Genomic DNA, 15973 nt, shown 5'->3' with positions numbered 1-15973 from the left:
GTCACGTGTTTTCTCTTGTGTTGTGTTTTGCATATTGGAAACATTAATTCACCAAGCAGGCAGGTTTTTTTGCTTTATTTTAGGCATTTACAAAACAAAAAATAGCTTTGTAGGTTCCGAGCATATAAAATGTATTTTTTTTTCAGATTTCAAAGTCTTGTTTCTGGAGTTGAATCCACTCAAACCTTGAGATGCTGCATTACGGCAAGAAGCACGCGTTGCTGCTCACACTTTCAAACTATTACAGTAACATATTGTTTAACTGTAAAATAGCTGAATCACAATAGCAGCTTGTCTTTCTTCACATGAATGACTTAATAAACTGCATGTTAAACATCATCTCTACCAAACATGAAAAACCTTTTTACATTTTACCAACAGCTGACATCCATCCAATGAACGTTCTGTGGTTGAAGGTTAAATGGATCACTGGCTCAAAGTCCTCAACTTATTTTAACAGCAGCACCACCTGCAACACGTAAACAGAGCATGCATAGTTCTATAACAAGTCACTTACAGTAAGTGGAACAAAATGGATGCAGCTGAATTATTAGCACAAGACAGTGATACAGTCACTGCCATGTACATTAAAACCTTAGGGACCTATTTATTATGGTTAGTTATTGATAACTAAACAGACAAATGTAAACTTTATCACACACAGAATCAACAGAAATCATAATGTTTCAATGAACTCTGTTCACAGTTTAATGCACAATGCCACCAAGTGGCCTTCAGAATATCCCGGCATCTGCTTCTTCCCAGGAAGTGAATCGAATTTTGATTTAAACAAATCCCACTTCACACCAAACCCATCCGCTACCCGGAAGTTGAATCATGACGTGTATGTCCCCCTCTCTTAGTGATTCATCAGTCTGAGTAAAGGTTGCAATGAACAGGCTTAGATGGACAAACAAAGTAGATACAGAAATCAGCCCTTCTATCACCACCGCAGACGAAATGACTCGACGGGAGCTGTGTGGGGCGTCCACCTCTGTGAATGGAGGGGATGTACCTGATATTCATATCTGTCACGTTGCCCTTCGTCTGTTCCAGAACAGGCCTACTGTGGTAGTGACGTGATTGAAACGAGAGCAACACCCAGTTGTTAAAACTGCCTTAAAACTAAATCTGCTCACATCAGTTACTGCACGTGTGTGGAGTAGTGCACCTGTGCATCAGTGTCAGAAAATAAAACACTCACCAACATCAGCTGGTCTGATTCCCAATCAACATAAGCAGTTGAACATATGAATTCATTTAACAGGTTTTAAAATAATGTCTCATGTCTACCAATAATGAGGAAACTAGAAAAGGCATTATGTGGAGAAATTATTTTGTGTAATGAAGAACCTGTATGAAGGTTTAGATCCATCATACACACAAACAGCTGGTTAGAGTCACTGATGATCCGATTAACTGATGTTAAATGACAAATTATCCATATACACAAACATAAGCTTGGGGGTTCCACAGGGTTCTGTGCTTGGTCAGAACCTTTTCAATCTATACACTCTAAACACTCACTCACTGCTTAACAAAAATGTGGCATTAACTAGGAAGACAAAAACTCAAAGAAAATGAAAGACTGAAATTTTTTTTTAAAAAACGAAATATAAGGTGTTTTAAATTTGAATCTTTCGTTCGTCAAAACATATTTAACTGCATTGTTTATCAGTGTCTTACTAATTACTTTAAATTCAAAGTTGGGCATATTAATATTAAATTACAACATTTATTGTGAAGGAAAAATCAGACGTGTTTATAAGTGACTGAGGTGTGTGTACCTTATTAGCAGTCTCTAGTGAACTGATGAGTGTGTTCAACTCCTCCTTGTTCATCTCCATGGTGACAGGCCTGAGGGCTTCGTTCTCTCTCACGTTCAGACTGAGGCTCAGCAGAGGCGTGTGCAGGGATGAGATTTTATCACTAGACAGAGCCAACTGGAAACAGAACCAGGAGACAGGGGCTGCAAGTGAGACATCCAGGAACAACCTGTGGAGGCCTCGGGTGAAGTACAAACTCACCTTAAGCTGCCAGTCGAAGTCTTGCAGCGTAGCACAGGAGATGGAGGCGGTCCGGTCCAGCAGGGCACGGCGGATCTCTGCTTGTCTGGCTCGCAACACCTTCAGAACCGTCGCCGCCTGACTGCTGCCGACGTCTGCCAGTCCAGCCGACACCTGCCCACAAACAGCACACTCAGCGCTGCGCTCAGGCCAACGGGGCCATCGAGTCCCACGTCTCACCTCCTCATCTGAGCTGTTGTTCCCCACTGCCGCACGGAAGAGGGCCGCCAGGGAGTCGAGCAGCTGCAGCCACTCCTCCAGGCTCCATGCGGCGCTGAAATCAGCCCTGCGAGGAGGCTCCCGCCCACAGAACCCGTCCACTACCCTGTGACACAGCTACACAACAACAGGATGAACAGTCTGGTCGTCTGTTTTTAAGACAAGCTGGGGAACCTTTCCCTTCCATAAAATGTCATAATAATAATAATTACATTTTTATATGTAAATGCAAACATGTTAAGCCCCTAGCCTCAGTGCAGATCCACAATGAAATGAGTATATTAATGCAACCACAAACTGTATATTCTTGATCAGATTATGTTAGCAGTAGCATTAATTCTCCAAGGAGAAGAGAACATCAGTCCAGTCACTGACTCCCAGTAGGAACCGTTACACTTGGACTGTTCCCCCGGTGCTGGTCCTGGTCCAGCTACTTCACACATCTACTCAACCGGTCCATTAATTCTGGTACTTACGTTGAGACAATCTGTGACAGACAAACTGTTCAGCAGAACCACCATGTTGCCGTTTGGGTCCGCCTTCTGGTCAGCTGATGTCGATCATGTGAGCGAGTGAGATGCGTTCACGTGCCTGGGAAAAGCGGGCATCCGTTACTTTGACGGCTTTTCGGCGTGCACACCTGACGTTAATCTAGAGATACTTGCTGTATTATTTTGGAGACGGCGGCTGCAGCTTTACCGACGTTGTCACGAAAGCGGAGCCGCATTTAAAGTTAAAAGGAGCACAACTTTCGAGGATCAATATTAAGTGCGAACCACTCGTAGCTGTATAAAGTCTCGCGTAGGGAACAATCGTTTAAACGTGCCTGTCGGGTTTTGTTTACCTCGACATGTTGGCTCCTATGAAACTGGGCACATTTAGTCGCAGACACAGCGGCGGCACGCGCTGGAGCTCTGCTGAACCATGTTCCTGCGCGAACCCGAACGCCCCACTACCGGCGACTGGGGCTTCACATCCTGCTTCACGTTCGGCTCCTCTTCCCGTCTCGTAGTGATATGGCTAAAACGGAAAAGTTGTTGTTTACTACTGTACCTCGAAGACGGACGACGTTCGACCTGCAGGGTGAGTGAGGTCCGTCGCCTACTCGGCTCTGCTGAGCAGAGACGCGATCACGTCATGAGGATGAGGGTTCGGGGCCTATTGGGGCAGAACCGAGCCGACACCGTGAGCCCAGTCGCTCTTAACCGTTTTAACCCTGCGCGGTTCAGTAACTCATGGTTCTGGATCTGTGAGACCCTTTGTCCAATCTTGGACCTATCTTCGACGCGTTCAGGGTCTTTGTAAAACTGTGCGTTTCAAACCAAATGCACGTTCATATCAGACTATACGTGGATATTTGCACATTTGTGCACATTTGCGCAAATCAGCTTTTACTTAATTATTTTCTGTGCAAATTCTGTCGCAGTTCATTTGTCTCTACTTCAGATCTACACATTACTGTTTTGCTGTGGCCCGTTTCTGTTTGCCCGTTCCAGCCTTTACCTGACCTTTCGTTCTCCTCTAGTCCAGCCAGTTTTTTCAAGGAATTTAGATAAATACGTTTTATTAGTTTTATCATCTCCTTACAATAGGCCGGCTGCACAAAGATAAGTATTTACTTAAGCAAAGGGAGGCGCTTTGCTGGCAATGACAGAACAGAACTATTTCAGGTAACTGCAGCTCAACAGTCATTTCCATCCCAGCAGAACACTGAAACTGTTCTGACATAAACACATGTAGAGCTGCAGGTCAGCAGCTCCGGGTCCATTTGGGTCAGGCACCATCCAGCTGTGTGAAGGCGTTAGAAGCACTGCCTCTAGCAATGCATTTTTTACATACTTAACCTCTGAAACACATGTATCTGTTAATAGTTACAGTTTCAGACCTATGACACTGCTGTTACTATGCAGAGGCGTCATAAACCCAGAAAGTCTAATATTAGAAAGTATAATGTTAGACTTTTAGTTTTTTAAAACTATGAACTTAGAGAGATGATGTGTTTCAGAAGAGTTTAAATGAAATAGGATAGAGTTAGGTAGAAACAGATGATTTTACTTCAGAGTTGGGTAGAAACAAATGATTCACTTCAGAGATCCCTGATGGGAACAGCTGGAAGGGGAAGATACTTATATCACATCAAACTTGTAAATGACAGGAGGAAATGCACATGTTGTACTAGTAATGTGCAGGTATTAGTGTGCATGACGTTGTCCTCTAGGAACGCCTTTCTCTCAGTGATGGTTTTCAGTGAAGGTGTTGGAAATGACCCAAGTCAAACCTCCTGCAGTGTTGAGTGACACAACTGGCACCAAAACGAATGTTTCTATGGTGTCAGAAACCAGAAAAAAAAGGCTTTTAGCCTTAAGTTAAGAGAAAAGACTCTTCCATAGAGATCAGATTTTTTTTTAATAATCCTGTTCATAGCTCTTCATCGCTGTTTCTAGAGTGATATAAATTTGTGATAATGTAATTGTGATTATGACCCGTTGTGTGTGATTAAAGGTCAGTGCAGCATATTTATATGCAGGGTGACACAGAAAAACAGGAACTTTGAACTGGAAAATTCCCATTTTTCTGTGTCACCCTGTATTAACAACAGTCCTACTGAGGATAAAGCCAGCGATAAATGGTGTCGACAATTTTTCATGGCTCAAAGCTGTTACACAGGAAGCAGCAACACATTTAGATTGATAAGATAAACCTTGACTGGTTCAGGTGAACACCCAGGTAAGAGTCCATTGTCTCAGTGCTCTTTCCTTGATAAACGTGTACTGTACGCCACCAGCAGCTCTGGGGTTTGTTCTGTCTTAATCTTGAGGCTGGATCAGTTCGACTCTATGCTCCCTGTCATTGTCAGACGTCATTAGGCTAATGTCATCCAAGACTGCCTGAGATGTAGATGGAGAAAATCTGTCTGGCAAACTGAAGCGAGTCCATTGATGGTTCACTAGAGGCACAGCTGGTAACACAGCAGCCTCTGGTCTCTTTATCAGCCGGTCTGTGTCCCCACAACTGTGTAACACCCCAGTATAAGACTCGAACCAAACATGTGGTATTATGCAGTAATACAGGAAGTACTTCACACTTTGACATGCTGCTCATTTGCTCATTTGGTTCTTGGCTATTCATCCTCCTTAAATGAAAGCAGTATCTGATGGAGAATTTGCTGCTTATGCATCAGTCCACTTGGCAAAGTTAGCTAGTACTGTAAGTTACCCCTTAGCTCTCTTGCTGCACTACTGTAAGTGCATGGACATGTACAGGATGAAGGCTAATGTTTAGTGGTGCCTAGAAATGAAAGTGCTTATAATCACTGCTTAGTGTGAAAGGCTGTGGTGAAATACTGCTGCAGCCGGCTTCCTGTTTGTCTAACGTGTTGGATCAACATCCTAACATACTTTTCATGGAACCGTTTACTCTGTTTACTAGTAAAGCGTGTGTCTGCATGCAACCATGATATGAGTGTGAAAATTCCTCATACGTTCCTGTCTTAACAATTCTTGTTCCCAGTGCTGTCCGACCACGTGACCTGGCGTCTGCCTCGTGGGGCCGTCGTGTGATATGAGCGTAAGCTGATCGGGTCATTAAGATGTAACACAAGCTGAGTGTGAGCACAGATGAGGAGATCCAACGATGCAGCACAGCCTGACACCAGTAGCTACCGCTGCCACTGCAGCAGGCAGGTATCCTATTTTATTTGCGTTTTGTCTTTACCGAAGGATGAAGACGCCGTGAAAGCTGAATGTGGAGCAGAGACGAGCGGCTCGGCCTCCGCTGCCGTCATGGAGCGCTTCCACTGGGTGCAGCATCGCTGCCAGCAGCTGCTGCTGAGAGGCTCCGAGCGGGGCAGGTACGCTGCCCCCGAGGGCCTGGCCAAAAGCCCCTCCCAGGACAACCCTTACTGCTCATACAGCAGCGGGAAGCGGCGCGCCGTGTTGTCCCGCCACGGGCCTCACCAACAGGAAAGTGAAGCCATCCTCAGGAACTACAAGGGCAACGCCATCCGCACCACCAAGTACAGCCTGCTCACCTTCATCCCCATGAACCTGTTTGAGCAGTTTCACAGGTAGGACCTTTTACAGTGCGTCTGTCCACAGCAGAAGGACGTTAATGACTGACACACAGAGAGGCTACGGTTTCCATGCGGCAGTGTTTGTCAAAGTCTAAGAGCCCATCTGTGAGCTGTGCTGAACCACAGCAAGGCTCTGGAGACAGAACCAGCTGCTCTGACGTTCACATTCAGCCTCTAATAACAACCGAAGCTGATCTTTGGGTTTTAACACGTTCATTTTCGAAATTAAGCAACGACTCTGGCTCTGATGCTTTAAATGACTCTTTGTCTCGTGTGGTACGACGTGCGGGTTGTTCTTGTTGAGGCTCATGTGACGTCTCTGTTTCTCTGCTGCAGGGCGGCCAACCTCTACTTCTTGTTCCTGGCGTTACTCAACTGGGTGCCAGTGGTTGAAGCCTTTCAGAAGGAAATCACCATGATCCCACTCCTTGTGGTTCTTATTGTTATTGGCATCAAAGATGCGCTAGAAGATTACAGACGTTACTTGTTTGATAAAAAGGTCAACAACAACGTGGTGCAAGTTTTCTGTGGGTGAGTTTTGATTTTAATGTCAGCCACAAACTGTACACACTACACCCCCCCCCACCCAGTACCACCAGCTACAGTAATACCATAAACCAGAGTTTCAGTTCTGTTACAGTTGCCTTGTTTTTTTGAGTCCTCTTGCTGTTTTCGGCGGCCAAAACAACTTTAGTCTCCAACTTTGTCCAGTTTGTGACTGATTAACGCTAGAATCAGGCTACACATATGTTTAACTCAATTCAATTAATTAAATAACTCAATAGTAGTTTTTAGGCCCCATGGCTTAGACGACATCTGCTTCATTTACTTATTCTTCAAGACAGAGTTTAGCTCCTGGTTTACTAACGGCTATAATAGGTTTAAATCAGGAAGTCAGTGTGGTCCTGAATATTGTTTTGAAAGCTGACATTTTCTCTGAAATATATAAAATACTTAAAACAAATGTTTAATCCTAACAAAAATGTGACTGTTTACGTGAAAAAGTAAATAACAAAAGCTAAAGAAGTAGAAAAAATTCTTTACAGTACTTGTCATTATCAAGGGAACTTCCTCATATGTATATGTAAATTATATGAGTGAGGGACAAAGATGGGAATCGTCCTCAAACAGCCCTACTTCAACAATCATTGCTAGTAGACATAGGTGCTCATCCATCACTCAAATATCCTGTTTTCAAGGCAGTAATACTGCTGATTGTACCAGGTCTTTAACTAAGTAACATTCAAATTAGGTTTTAAAGCAGTGCAGAAACAGAATCATAACCCAGAAATATTTTCAGACGTTTCAATCACAGTTTTTAATATTCAAAATCAAGTTTTTCAGTTCAACATTCAAACCTATAGTTTCAAAGTTTTTCGATGAGGAACCTAATTTCACCTCCCAGGTCACTGTAACGGTTTCATGACTCGTGTTTGTGTCTGATCTAGCATTTCCTCCCGTTGTCTCATAGCAAACAGAAAGCATACGTCGAGCGGCGCTGGAAGAACGTGCAGGTCGGCGACTTTGTCCGTCTGTCCTGTAACGAGATCATCCCTGCTGACATGCTGCTGTTGTTCTCCTCTGACCCCCGTGGGGTGTGTTACATTGAGACAGCCAACCTGGATGGAGAGACCAACCTGAAGCAGAAGCAGGTGGTGTCAGACCTCCCGTTTCAGGTAAACCCACCGTGGATCACGTCTGTATGGATTCAAACAATACAAATACTCTGTAACGCTCCTGTTGTGTCTTACAATAGACGTGGCATCTGTAAGGCATCCTTTTCTACTGTATTTTGTGTCACTGTAAGAATGTTAGACATACACAACCATGAAGATGCACCATGGCTTCTTGATCAAATTAAAATGCATCTGATTGTGACATTTTTGTTAATTTGTGAGCGGCTGTGTCTGGTTCATCTCTTTCTAGCTTCTTCCACTACAATAATCTCTGCATGATGAATGTATCTGGAGGTTGAGTCATGTCATGAACAATTTTTGATTTTCAGTCACAATCTGTGTTTAGTGTAAATGTAGCAACACTGTGGGCTGACTCCTCTGATGACCTGACCCTGCTGCTTCATGGGCCATAGTCTTGTATATGGATTTACTACAGTATGTGTTTGTGTTTTCTAGGGAGAGTTTACTCCTGAGAGCTTCCACAGTCGCATTGAGTGCGAGAACCCTAACAATGACCTCAGCAGGTTTAGAGGCTACATGTGAGTTCACATCTATGTACGATGAATCAAACGTACGACTCATACATGTTCTGTTGTTTGTCGTCTTCATCAACAACAGCTTCAGGTTTAGTCATTTTACAGCGTTAAATCCACATAAATACACAAAACTATATAAATTCTCATTACCGGGATTTTAGATGACAGACAAACACAAAGTGATACATGACTGTGAAAGGAAAGAATTATGGTTTCCAAAATAGCGCACACATAAATATGTAAAACACATCCCCCACATTGTGCTGGAGGCATCATCATCATCAGACAGAGAAGCTGATGCCCCCAGTCGCTACAGGGGAGAATCCCCGTCGGTCTGTAAGACGTGTCCCCATGTTTTAGACATTTATTTTTACAGTAAAAGAAAAAACATTTCTCATTTTCTTTTATACTTTACCATTTCTGTAGCATTCTGTCTGCTCAGACACAGAAAATCCCAATCAAATACATTCATGTTTATGGTTGTAATATAGGGATAAATGATTTTGTATTAATCATCTGGGTTTTAAATATTTAATAACACTAATAGGATCTGGAGAACCGTTTATTCTGTGATAATGGGATATTGGTTGAACCTAGATGTGCTTCAGCTTCGTGTATGTTCTGACAGGGAGCACTCCAACGGCGCTCGTGTTGGTCTCCATAACAACAACCTCCTGCTGAGGAGCTGCACAATTAGAAACACTGAGACTGTGGTCGGCATCGTGGTTTACGCTGGTGAGAGCGCAGATCAGGCAGATTTATAGATGCATCGTGGGGATTTCTACCATTAAACACGCAGCTCAGGATCTTCCTCTCTTCTCTTGCTGTGCGACTTAGGCCACGAAACCAAAGCCATGATGAACAACAGTGGGCCGCGGTACAAGCGCAGCCGCCTTGAGAAGCGTCTGAACACCGACGTTCTGTGGTGTGTGCTTCTGCTCGTCGTCATGTGTCTGACTGCTGCCGTAGGTTTGTAGCATCACCGCCAGCAGCCACAGTCCAACCAGGACACGGCACCGGTGCCTGGTCCTGAGCCTCGTCCGGCTGTAATGAGCTGCTGGTGCGTTTCAGGTCACGGCCTGTGGCTGAAGGACCACAGAGACCCCGTGTTCCAGATCGATGGGGAGACGTCTCCTGCTTTAGCTGGATTCTATGTCTTCTGGACCATGATCATTGTCCTTCAGGTTTGTGTGGTGTTACACAATGCGTCAATAGTTAGTTTCCAATTAGAGTGTGAACCGTTCATAACTAAAGATACATCAGTGGATCTGCTAATCAACATATCCATATACCAAAGAGTGGATGTTGTGACCTGGTTAGGTCCAGTAAAGGGTTAATGAGGTTCTGTTTAAGCAGTACGCACTCATTTCTGTCTGACAGGTGCTGATCCCAATCTCACTATATGTGTCAATTGAGATTGTCAAACTGGGACAAGTCTACTTCATCCAAAACGACTTGGCCCTGTACAATGAGCAGCTGGACTCCAGGATCCAGTGCCGGGCTCTCAACATCACAGAGGACCTGGGTCAGATCCAGTACCTTTTCTCCGATAAGACGGGCACGCTGACCGAGAACAAGATGGTGTTCCGCCGCTGCAGCATCTACGGAGTCGAATATCCTCATGAGGAGAATGGTAGCGACTGATGATGTGTTCTCTGAATAATATGATGGCAACAAATGCTTAATGTGGTTCATCAGTTGAAGCAGTTTCTCATAATGTCCTTCCACGCGTGTGTTGTGGGTCATCCATCGTTTCTCCTTCTTCTTTCCTTGGCGTCAGCGCGGAGGCTGGACGTGTACGAGGAGGAAGCCAACGCAGCAGGTCCCTCCATGACGCTCCGGTCCGGCTGCAGCGGGAAGTCCCGCAGCTGCCGCTCCCTCAGCTGCACCCGCAGCTCAGTGTCTCTGCACACGCTGACCGCCGAGTCTGAGGAGGAGGAGGAGGAGGAGCAGACGTCCACTCACATCCTGTCCAGGACCAGCGCTTTCCTCAACCACATGGTGCGTACGCACACTTTAAATGGAGCGTTTGCTACAGACGGTGGCTTGAGACGGGCTTTTAGACGCTTCTCGTCGTGATCTTTTGTTTTGTTCTGAAACCTGATGCACAGTCAACAATGCTCTGATGAAAACTCACCACAGGTGATTTAGGGAAATTAAAGAGTAGAAAAACATAGTGATGCATGTAAAGAAGATAAAAGGTAGCAGAACATTAGTGTATTAAAAATGCAAGAGGAAAGAAAAGTTGCTCCAAAGCTGTAATATGATCAAATATACGAACTTAACCTATGTATAAATAATAATGCTCATACAAAAGTAGTGTGGTGCTGTAGCCGTGTGGATCAACCGCTGCTGATGCCTCTTTCTGTTCAGGCTAGGGACGTGATACCAGACCCTGAGCTGATGAGGAAGTTCCACTGCGTTCATTCCCCTGAGAGCTCCCTGGCGTCGTCCTCCAGCCTGGAGCTCACCTACATCACCGACTTCTTTCTAGCTCTCGCCATCTGCAACAGTGTAGTGGTCTCCTCCCCCAGACACCGCCAGGATGCCGTGAGTAGACACATTGTGCAGTCATTTGTTTAAGGCGTAGGCTGTGCGCGGCTGCACACATGCTCGCTAGCCCGCACACCTCCATGTTGGTCCTGTGGAGAAAACACAGGCCCTGCATTGTCTGCCGCTCACTGAACGGATGCAGCCGCGTGGTTCAGTGCCTCTCCTCCTACTGGTTGACGCTCCCTCCTACCAGTCAGCGCTGGGGCCTCCTACACAGAGGGAGGAGATTGAGTATGGGAGAAAGTTGTGACTGAACCCTTGAAGAAACGGTGACATGTGGAATAATGTGAACACCTGAATGATTATAGTGGTGCTCTTCTTCTTGCTGGAGTTTACAGATCCAGAAATTAGGCCACAGGCGGAAATATTTTTTGGAAAACAAATTCACTTCAGACATTTTGAATGGTAAGAGTAATGATATGAGATCAGACTAGAGCAAACTCTAAGAGAGATGGGTTCAGCTGCTCCCTGTGATGTTGAGCCCATCAGGCTGCACTTGGCCAGTAACCCAGTCAAGTACAGCATGAACATCAGCATGAAACCAACTATGTATCACTCCAGTTCAATAAGGCAAAGGGCTGTGGACTGACCCATGTCTAATAAATATGTAGTGTAGGAACTGTGCTACCATGTGATAAGAGAGCGATAATACTGAGTTCAATCAGAAAGTCTTGGTTTCTGTGCTCTTCCTTCAGGAATGTGAAGCAGCAGCACCTCTGAAGTCCCTGGAGGACATCAAGCGGATGTTCCACCACTTCGGCTTCTCTCCTTTATCAGCCCTCTCCAGCCTCTCTCCCCCCCAGATCAAAAGCAGCCCCAATAACCTCAGCAGCAAGCCGTGCACCCACGGCAGGACAGGTGCCTCCACCGGGTCCTCGCCTCCCAGCACCACTGAGGACCCGGAAAGCAACCTGGAAGGCTCCGATCCAGAAGGCAGAGGTCAGGGAGCTGATGCTGGGCAGCTGAAGGACCGGGAGGCAGACGATGATGTCAGCACTGCCAAGGTGGAGGCTGCAGACCCGCCCGGAGCCGACGACGACCTGGTGTATGAGGCGGAAAGCCCAGACGAGGCGGCTCTGGTGCACGCAGCCCGGGCTTACTCCTGCACGCTGAGGGGCCGGTCGGCACAAAGCCTGCTGGTGGACCTGCCAGGAGTCGGACCTCTGGCTGTTCAGCTGCTTCACATCCTGCCCTTCGATTCCAACAGGAAGAGGATGTCGATAGTGGTTCGCCACCCGATCACAGGGCAGGTGGTGGTTTACACCAAGGGAGCTGACTGCGTGATCATGGACCTCGCTGAGAGGCCGACCGGTACGTCAGCAGTCGTAGTGACGAGGAGCTCTGGACTCCCGCAGCCCTGTAACGTGTGGTTCTGTTACGTCCAGGTCTAGAGCTCAGCGCTCGGGAGATCTACACACACATCAGAGAACAAACCCAGCGACATCTAGACAGCTACGCCAGCGAAGGCCTGCGCACACTCTGCATCGCAAAGAAGGTACAGTTCAGTTTCAGATTCGATGTAAACACCTGCTGAACCTCAGAACTATGAGATCCTAAAGCCGAGATGCTATGGAAAAGGCTCTAGATGTAACTTGTGTACGTAAACATGCAGAGTGGTGAATACAACTGAATACATTAATGAGCATGAATGAAGCAATAATAATAATAATAATAATAATAATAAGCAGGACCACAGCTACATATTCAATTCATCACATCTGTGCACGGAGCAGGTTTTGGAGGAGGAGGAGTATGAAGTGTGGCTAAAGAAGCAGCTGCTGGCTGAGAGCAGCATAGAGAACAGAGAGGAGCTGATGCTGGAGTCGGCCCAGAGGCTGGAGACCAACCTGACCCTGCTAGGTAGGAGAGCTGCTCCTCTCGACCCGGCTGCCGGCGCTGGGGGCCGTGGTGACGTGTGCTGTGCCTTCAGGGGCCACGGGGATCGTGGACCGGCTGCAGGAGGAGGTTCCGGAGACCATTGAGGCGCTGCAGAGGGCTGGGGTCAAAGTGTGGGTTCTCACCGGGGACAAGCAGGAGACCGCCATCAACATCGCCCATTCCTGTAAACTGCTGTGTCCCAACGACCAGCTGCTGACAGTCAACTGTGACAGCAAGGTCGGTCAGCAGCACAGATGTTGTATTCAGTTCGTTACTGTGCTAATTCTGCAGATGCTTAAGCTTTAACCCGCTTTTCTAAGACAGAAGCACAGAGACGGTACAGGTTCTGACAGCTCATGGCTCTGAGGACGTCCAGTTGTCCAAGTGTTTGGAATAGTTCTCAGGACATCAGTGATCAGCAGTATCTATTATATTGTTAAATGGTTAATTGATTATTCATCCTCACCTTGTAACTACAGTGAAGGACTGACGCTGTGCACACAGACCTACATTGTTGTAGGTGACATTGACTGTTGTTCTGAACACGGTGCCGCTGGGCTGCTCCTCCACCAGGACGCGTGCGTAGCATTGCTGGCAGAGCTGAAGCACCAGCACGGCGGCGCCGGCGGCGGCTCGGCTGCAGCGGGGGGTCCGGAGGACGGCCTGCCCAGCTCCATCCTGGTGGTGGACGGCCGCACGCTCGGCTGGGCCCTGCAGGACGAGCTGAGCAGCCACTTCCTGGAGCTCAGCTCCGCGTGCAAGGCAGTGATCTGCTGCAGGTCCACTCCGCTGCAGAAGAGCCAGGTGGTCCGGCTGATCCGGGACCAGCTGCGTGTCATTACCCTGGCTGTGGGTAAGGACAGAGTCCTATGAAATGAGAAGGACATATAATTTACTAAAAAGGACTGAAACTGTAAAATCCTATTGACCTATTGGACGTTGCCTTCACTCACTTCCTCCTCTATCGTGTCCTTTAGGTGATGGAGCCAATGATGTGAGCATGATTCAGACCGCGGACGTGGGCATCGGTATATCGGGTCAGGAGGGGATGCAGGTGAGGGCCACTTGCTGTACCAGGCTCCTTCACACAGACCTGTGGCTCGGTCCATGACCGTCCATGTCTGTCTCCACAGGCCGTCATGTCCAGTGACTTCGCCATCTCCAGGTTCAAACACCTCAGCAAGCTGCTGCTTGTTCACGGCCACTGGTGTCACTGCCGCCTCGCCAACATGGTTCTGTACTTCATCTACAAAAACGTGGTGCGTTCTCTGAAGGTTGCTGGCGTCCGCTCTGTGCGGAGCCCGTGGTGTGGAGGGCGTGTCTCCTCACGGGAGGCTGTGTCATTAATACTTTTAATGGCCGCTGAATTCCACTGACTCAGAGGGAGTCTGTGTTCTGTGTTCAGATGTATGGGAATCTGCTGTTCTGGTATCAGTTCTTCTGCGGTTTCTCTGGGAGCGTCATGACCAACTCCTGGGTCCTCATCCTCTTCAACCTGCTCTTCACCTCTGTTCCTCCTCTGATCTATGGAGTCCTGGACCAGGACGCGTCTGCAGACGCCCTGATGTGTCTGCCTGAGGTCTACACACACACGTCCAAGGTGCGGACATGCATCACACCGGGCTGCAAACACTGAGACGCAGAGTGATCCAAACCAACCAGCACAAATCCATACAAATCCTGACCAACGCGACCTTTGACCTGACACGTTTTAAACGTTTCTGGTAAACCGCTGTCTCTCTGCAGGTCTACGCGCCCCGCGTGTTCTGGATCACGCTTCTGGACGCGTTCTACCAGAGCCTGGTCTGCTTCTTCGTGCCTTACTTTGTAAGTTGCTTCCTGCTGTCCGTTCCCAGTGAAGACTGATGACGTGGCCCCTGTTACAGTGTGAAAGCTTTTTGATGTTTGTCTCAGGCTTTAGCAGGTTCAGAGGTCGCCGAGTTGTCGCTGGGCTCCTCCATTAATGCCTCGGCTCTGCTCATCATCCTGCTGCATCAAGTCCTGGAGAGTCACACTCTGGTCAGACACTGTTGTTGATTTTGCATCCAGTATGCTGGGCATCGCAGGCTCTGAGCATTAGGCTCAACAGAACATTGTGTTTGCAGACATGGATCCATGCTGTGGTGCTGCTTCTGAGTGGGGCCTCCTACTTTGGCTTCGTCCTGCTCTTCAGCGTGGTGTGTGTGACCTGCAGCCCCCCAACCAACCCTGTGGGTGTGGAGACCCTTCAGATGTCCCAGCCGCTCTTTTACACCATATGTGCTTTAACGACTGTGGTGGCTTTGTTGCCCAGGTGAGTCCCAGAGCATGTACCGTGCGTGTGTATGCTAATACAAGCCCATGTTAGAGGAAGGATTTGGAACATCTGGGGACAGAGGACGAGGTTATAAGGATGGAAGAAGGTGCAGCTCAATGCAGAACCAAATCTGGTGCTTTGATTTCAGAAGCCTCTCTGACACCTGCGTGTTCTCCTTCACAGACTGTTCTTCAGGGTTCTACACAACACCTTACACCCGTCTGCTGTTCTGAAGTCCGCTCAAATGGACGCTGTGGACTCGGAGATGTACCGCAGGAGGATGGAACGCTGGAACCAGCACGAGGCCGGAGTCAGGCCCGACCTCAGGCCCAGCGCAGCCTCAGCCGCGTCCTGCAGGACTTGACCCACACTCCCACAATAACATCCATCTGAGTTTGGATCCAAAAAGTCGTGTTTCTATAAGGACCATCACCTCAGTCGAGGACAGCACCACACGGCATCTCCTCACGTCGGCCCTGGAGCCGGGCACGTGATGTCGGTGTGGGGAATCTCAGGGATTCCTGTTCCTGTTTGTGCAGCTCATCCATCATCCATCAGATGTCCAGGATACGGTGTGAGCGCGCTCAGTGCATTTCTGGGTAGCTTCCCTCCATATCCAGCACACTGACTTCCTCCCAGCCAACAGAACCTGTTCAAAGGCTCTTTACCACTGCCAC

General features: G+C 47.5%; 2 protein-coding genes across 5 annotated transcripts; one reads left to right on the top strand and one right to left on the bottom strand.

Annotated features, from left to right (window-relative positions):
* Nucleotides 1–60: 60 nt before the first annotated feature.
* commd8 (COMM domain containing 8) lies at nucleotides 61–3465 on the bottom strand. Its single transcript, XM_029139048.3, has 6 exons — nucleotides 3339–3465; nucleotides 2762–2876; nucleotides 2247–2402; nucleotides 2028–2180; nucleotides 1788–1943; nucleotides 61–469 (listed from the first exon to the last, which is right to left on the bottom strand). The coding sequence occupies exons 2-6, from the start codon at nucleotides 2804–2806 to the stop codon at nucleotides 449–451; spliced, it is 531 nt and encodes a 176-aa protein (XP_028994881.1). The 5' UTR covers nucleotides 2807–2876; nucleotides 3339–3465; the 3' UTR covers nucleotides 61–448.
* atp10d (ATPase phospholipid transporting 10D) lies at nucleotides 3003–15973 on the top strand. Of its 4 annotated transcripts, none has more exons than XM_029138988.2 (24): nucleotides 3231–3368; nucleotides 5796–5852; nucleotides 6005–6351; nucleotides 6694–6888; nucleotides 7829–8033; nucleotides 8490–8572; nucleotides 9198–9304; nucleotides 9407–9538; nucleotides 9641–9753; nucleotides 9950–10202; nucleotides 10350–10570; nucleotides 10943–11119; nucleotides 11818–12433; nucleotides 12508–12617; nucleotides 12856–12982; nucleotides 13053–13237; nucleotides 13574–13853; nucleotides 13978–14054; nucleotides 14134–14259; nucleotides 14406–14600; nucleotides 14747–14827; nucleotides 14915–15019; nucleotides 15106–15293; nucleotides 15480–15973. In XM_029138988.2, exons 2-24 carry the CDS (start codon nucleotides 5847–5849, stop codon nucleotides 15658–15660), a joined length of 4110 nt encoding a protein of 1369 aa, XP_028994821.1. In that variant the 5' UTR covers nucleotides 3231–3368; nucleotides 5796–5846; the 3' UTR covers nucleotides 15661–15973. The 4 variants fall into 4 exon arrangements, with proteins under 4 accessions (XP_028994819.1, XP_028994821.1, XP_028994822.1 ...); XM_029138989.2 differs by having other exon boundaries at nucleotides 5796–5892; XM_029138986.3 differs by lacking the exon at nucleotides 5796–5852 and having other exon boundaries at nucleotides 3003–3368.

The sequence above is a fragment of the Betta splendens genome, chromosome 22, assembly GCF_900634795.4.
Source record: "Betta splendens chromosome 22, fBetSpl5.4, whole genome shotgun sequence".
In the NCBI taxonomy this organism is placed as follows: Eukaryota; Metazoa; Chordata; class Actinopteri; order Anabantiformes; family Osphronemidae; genus Betta; species Betta splendens.
Note: the sequence above shows the minus strand (reverse complement) of the source record. Positions and strands in the feature narration are given on the sequence as shown.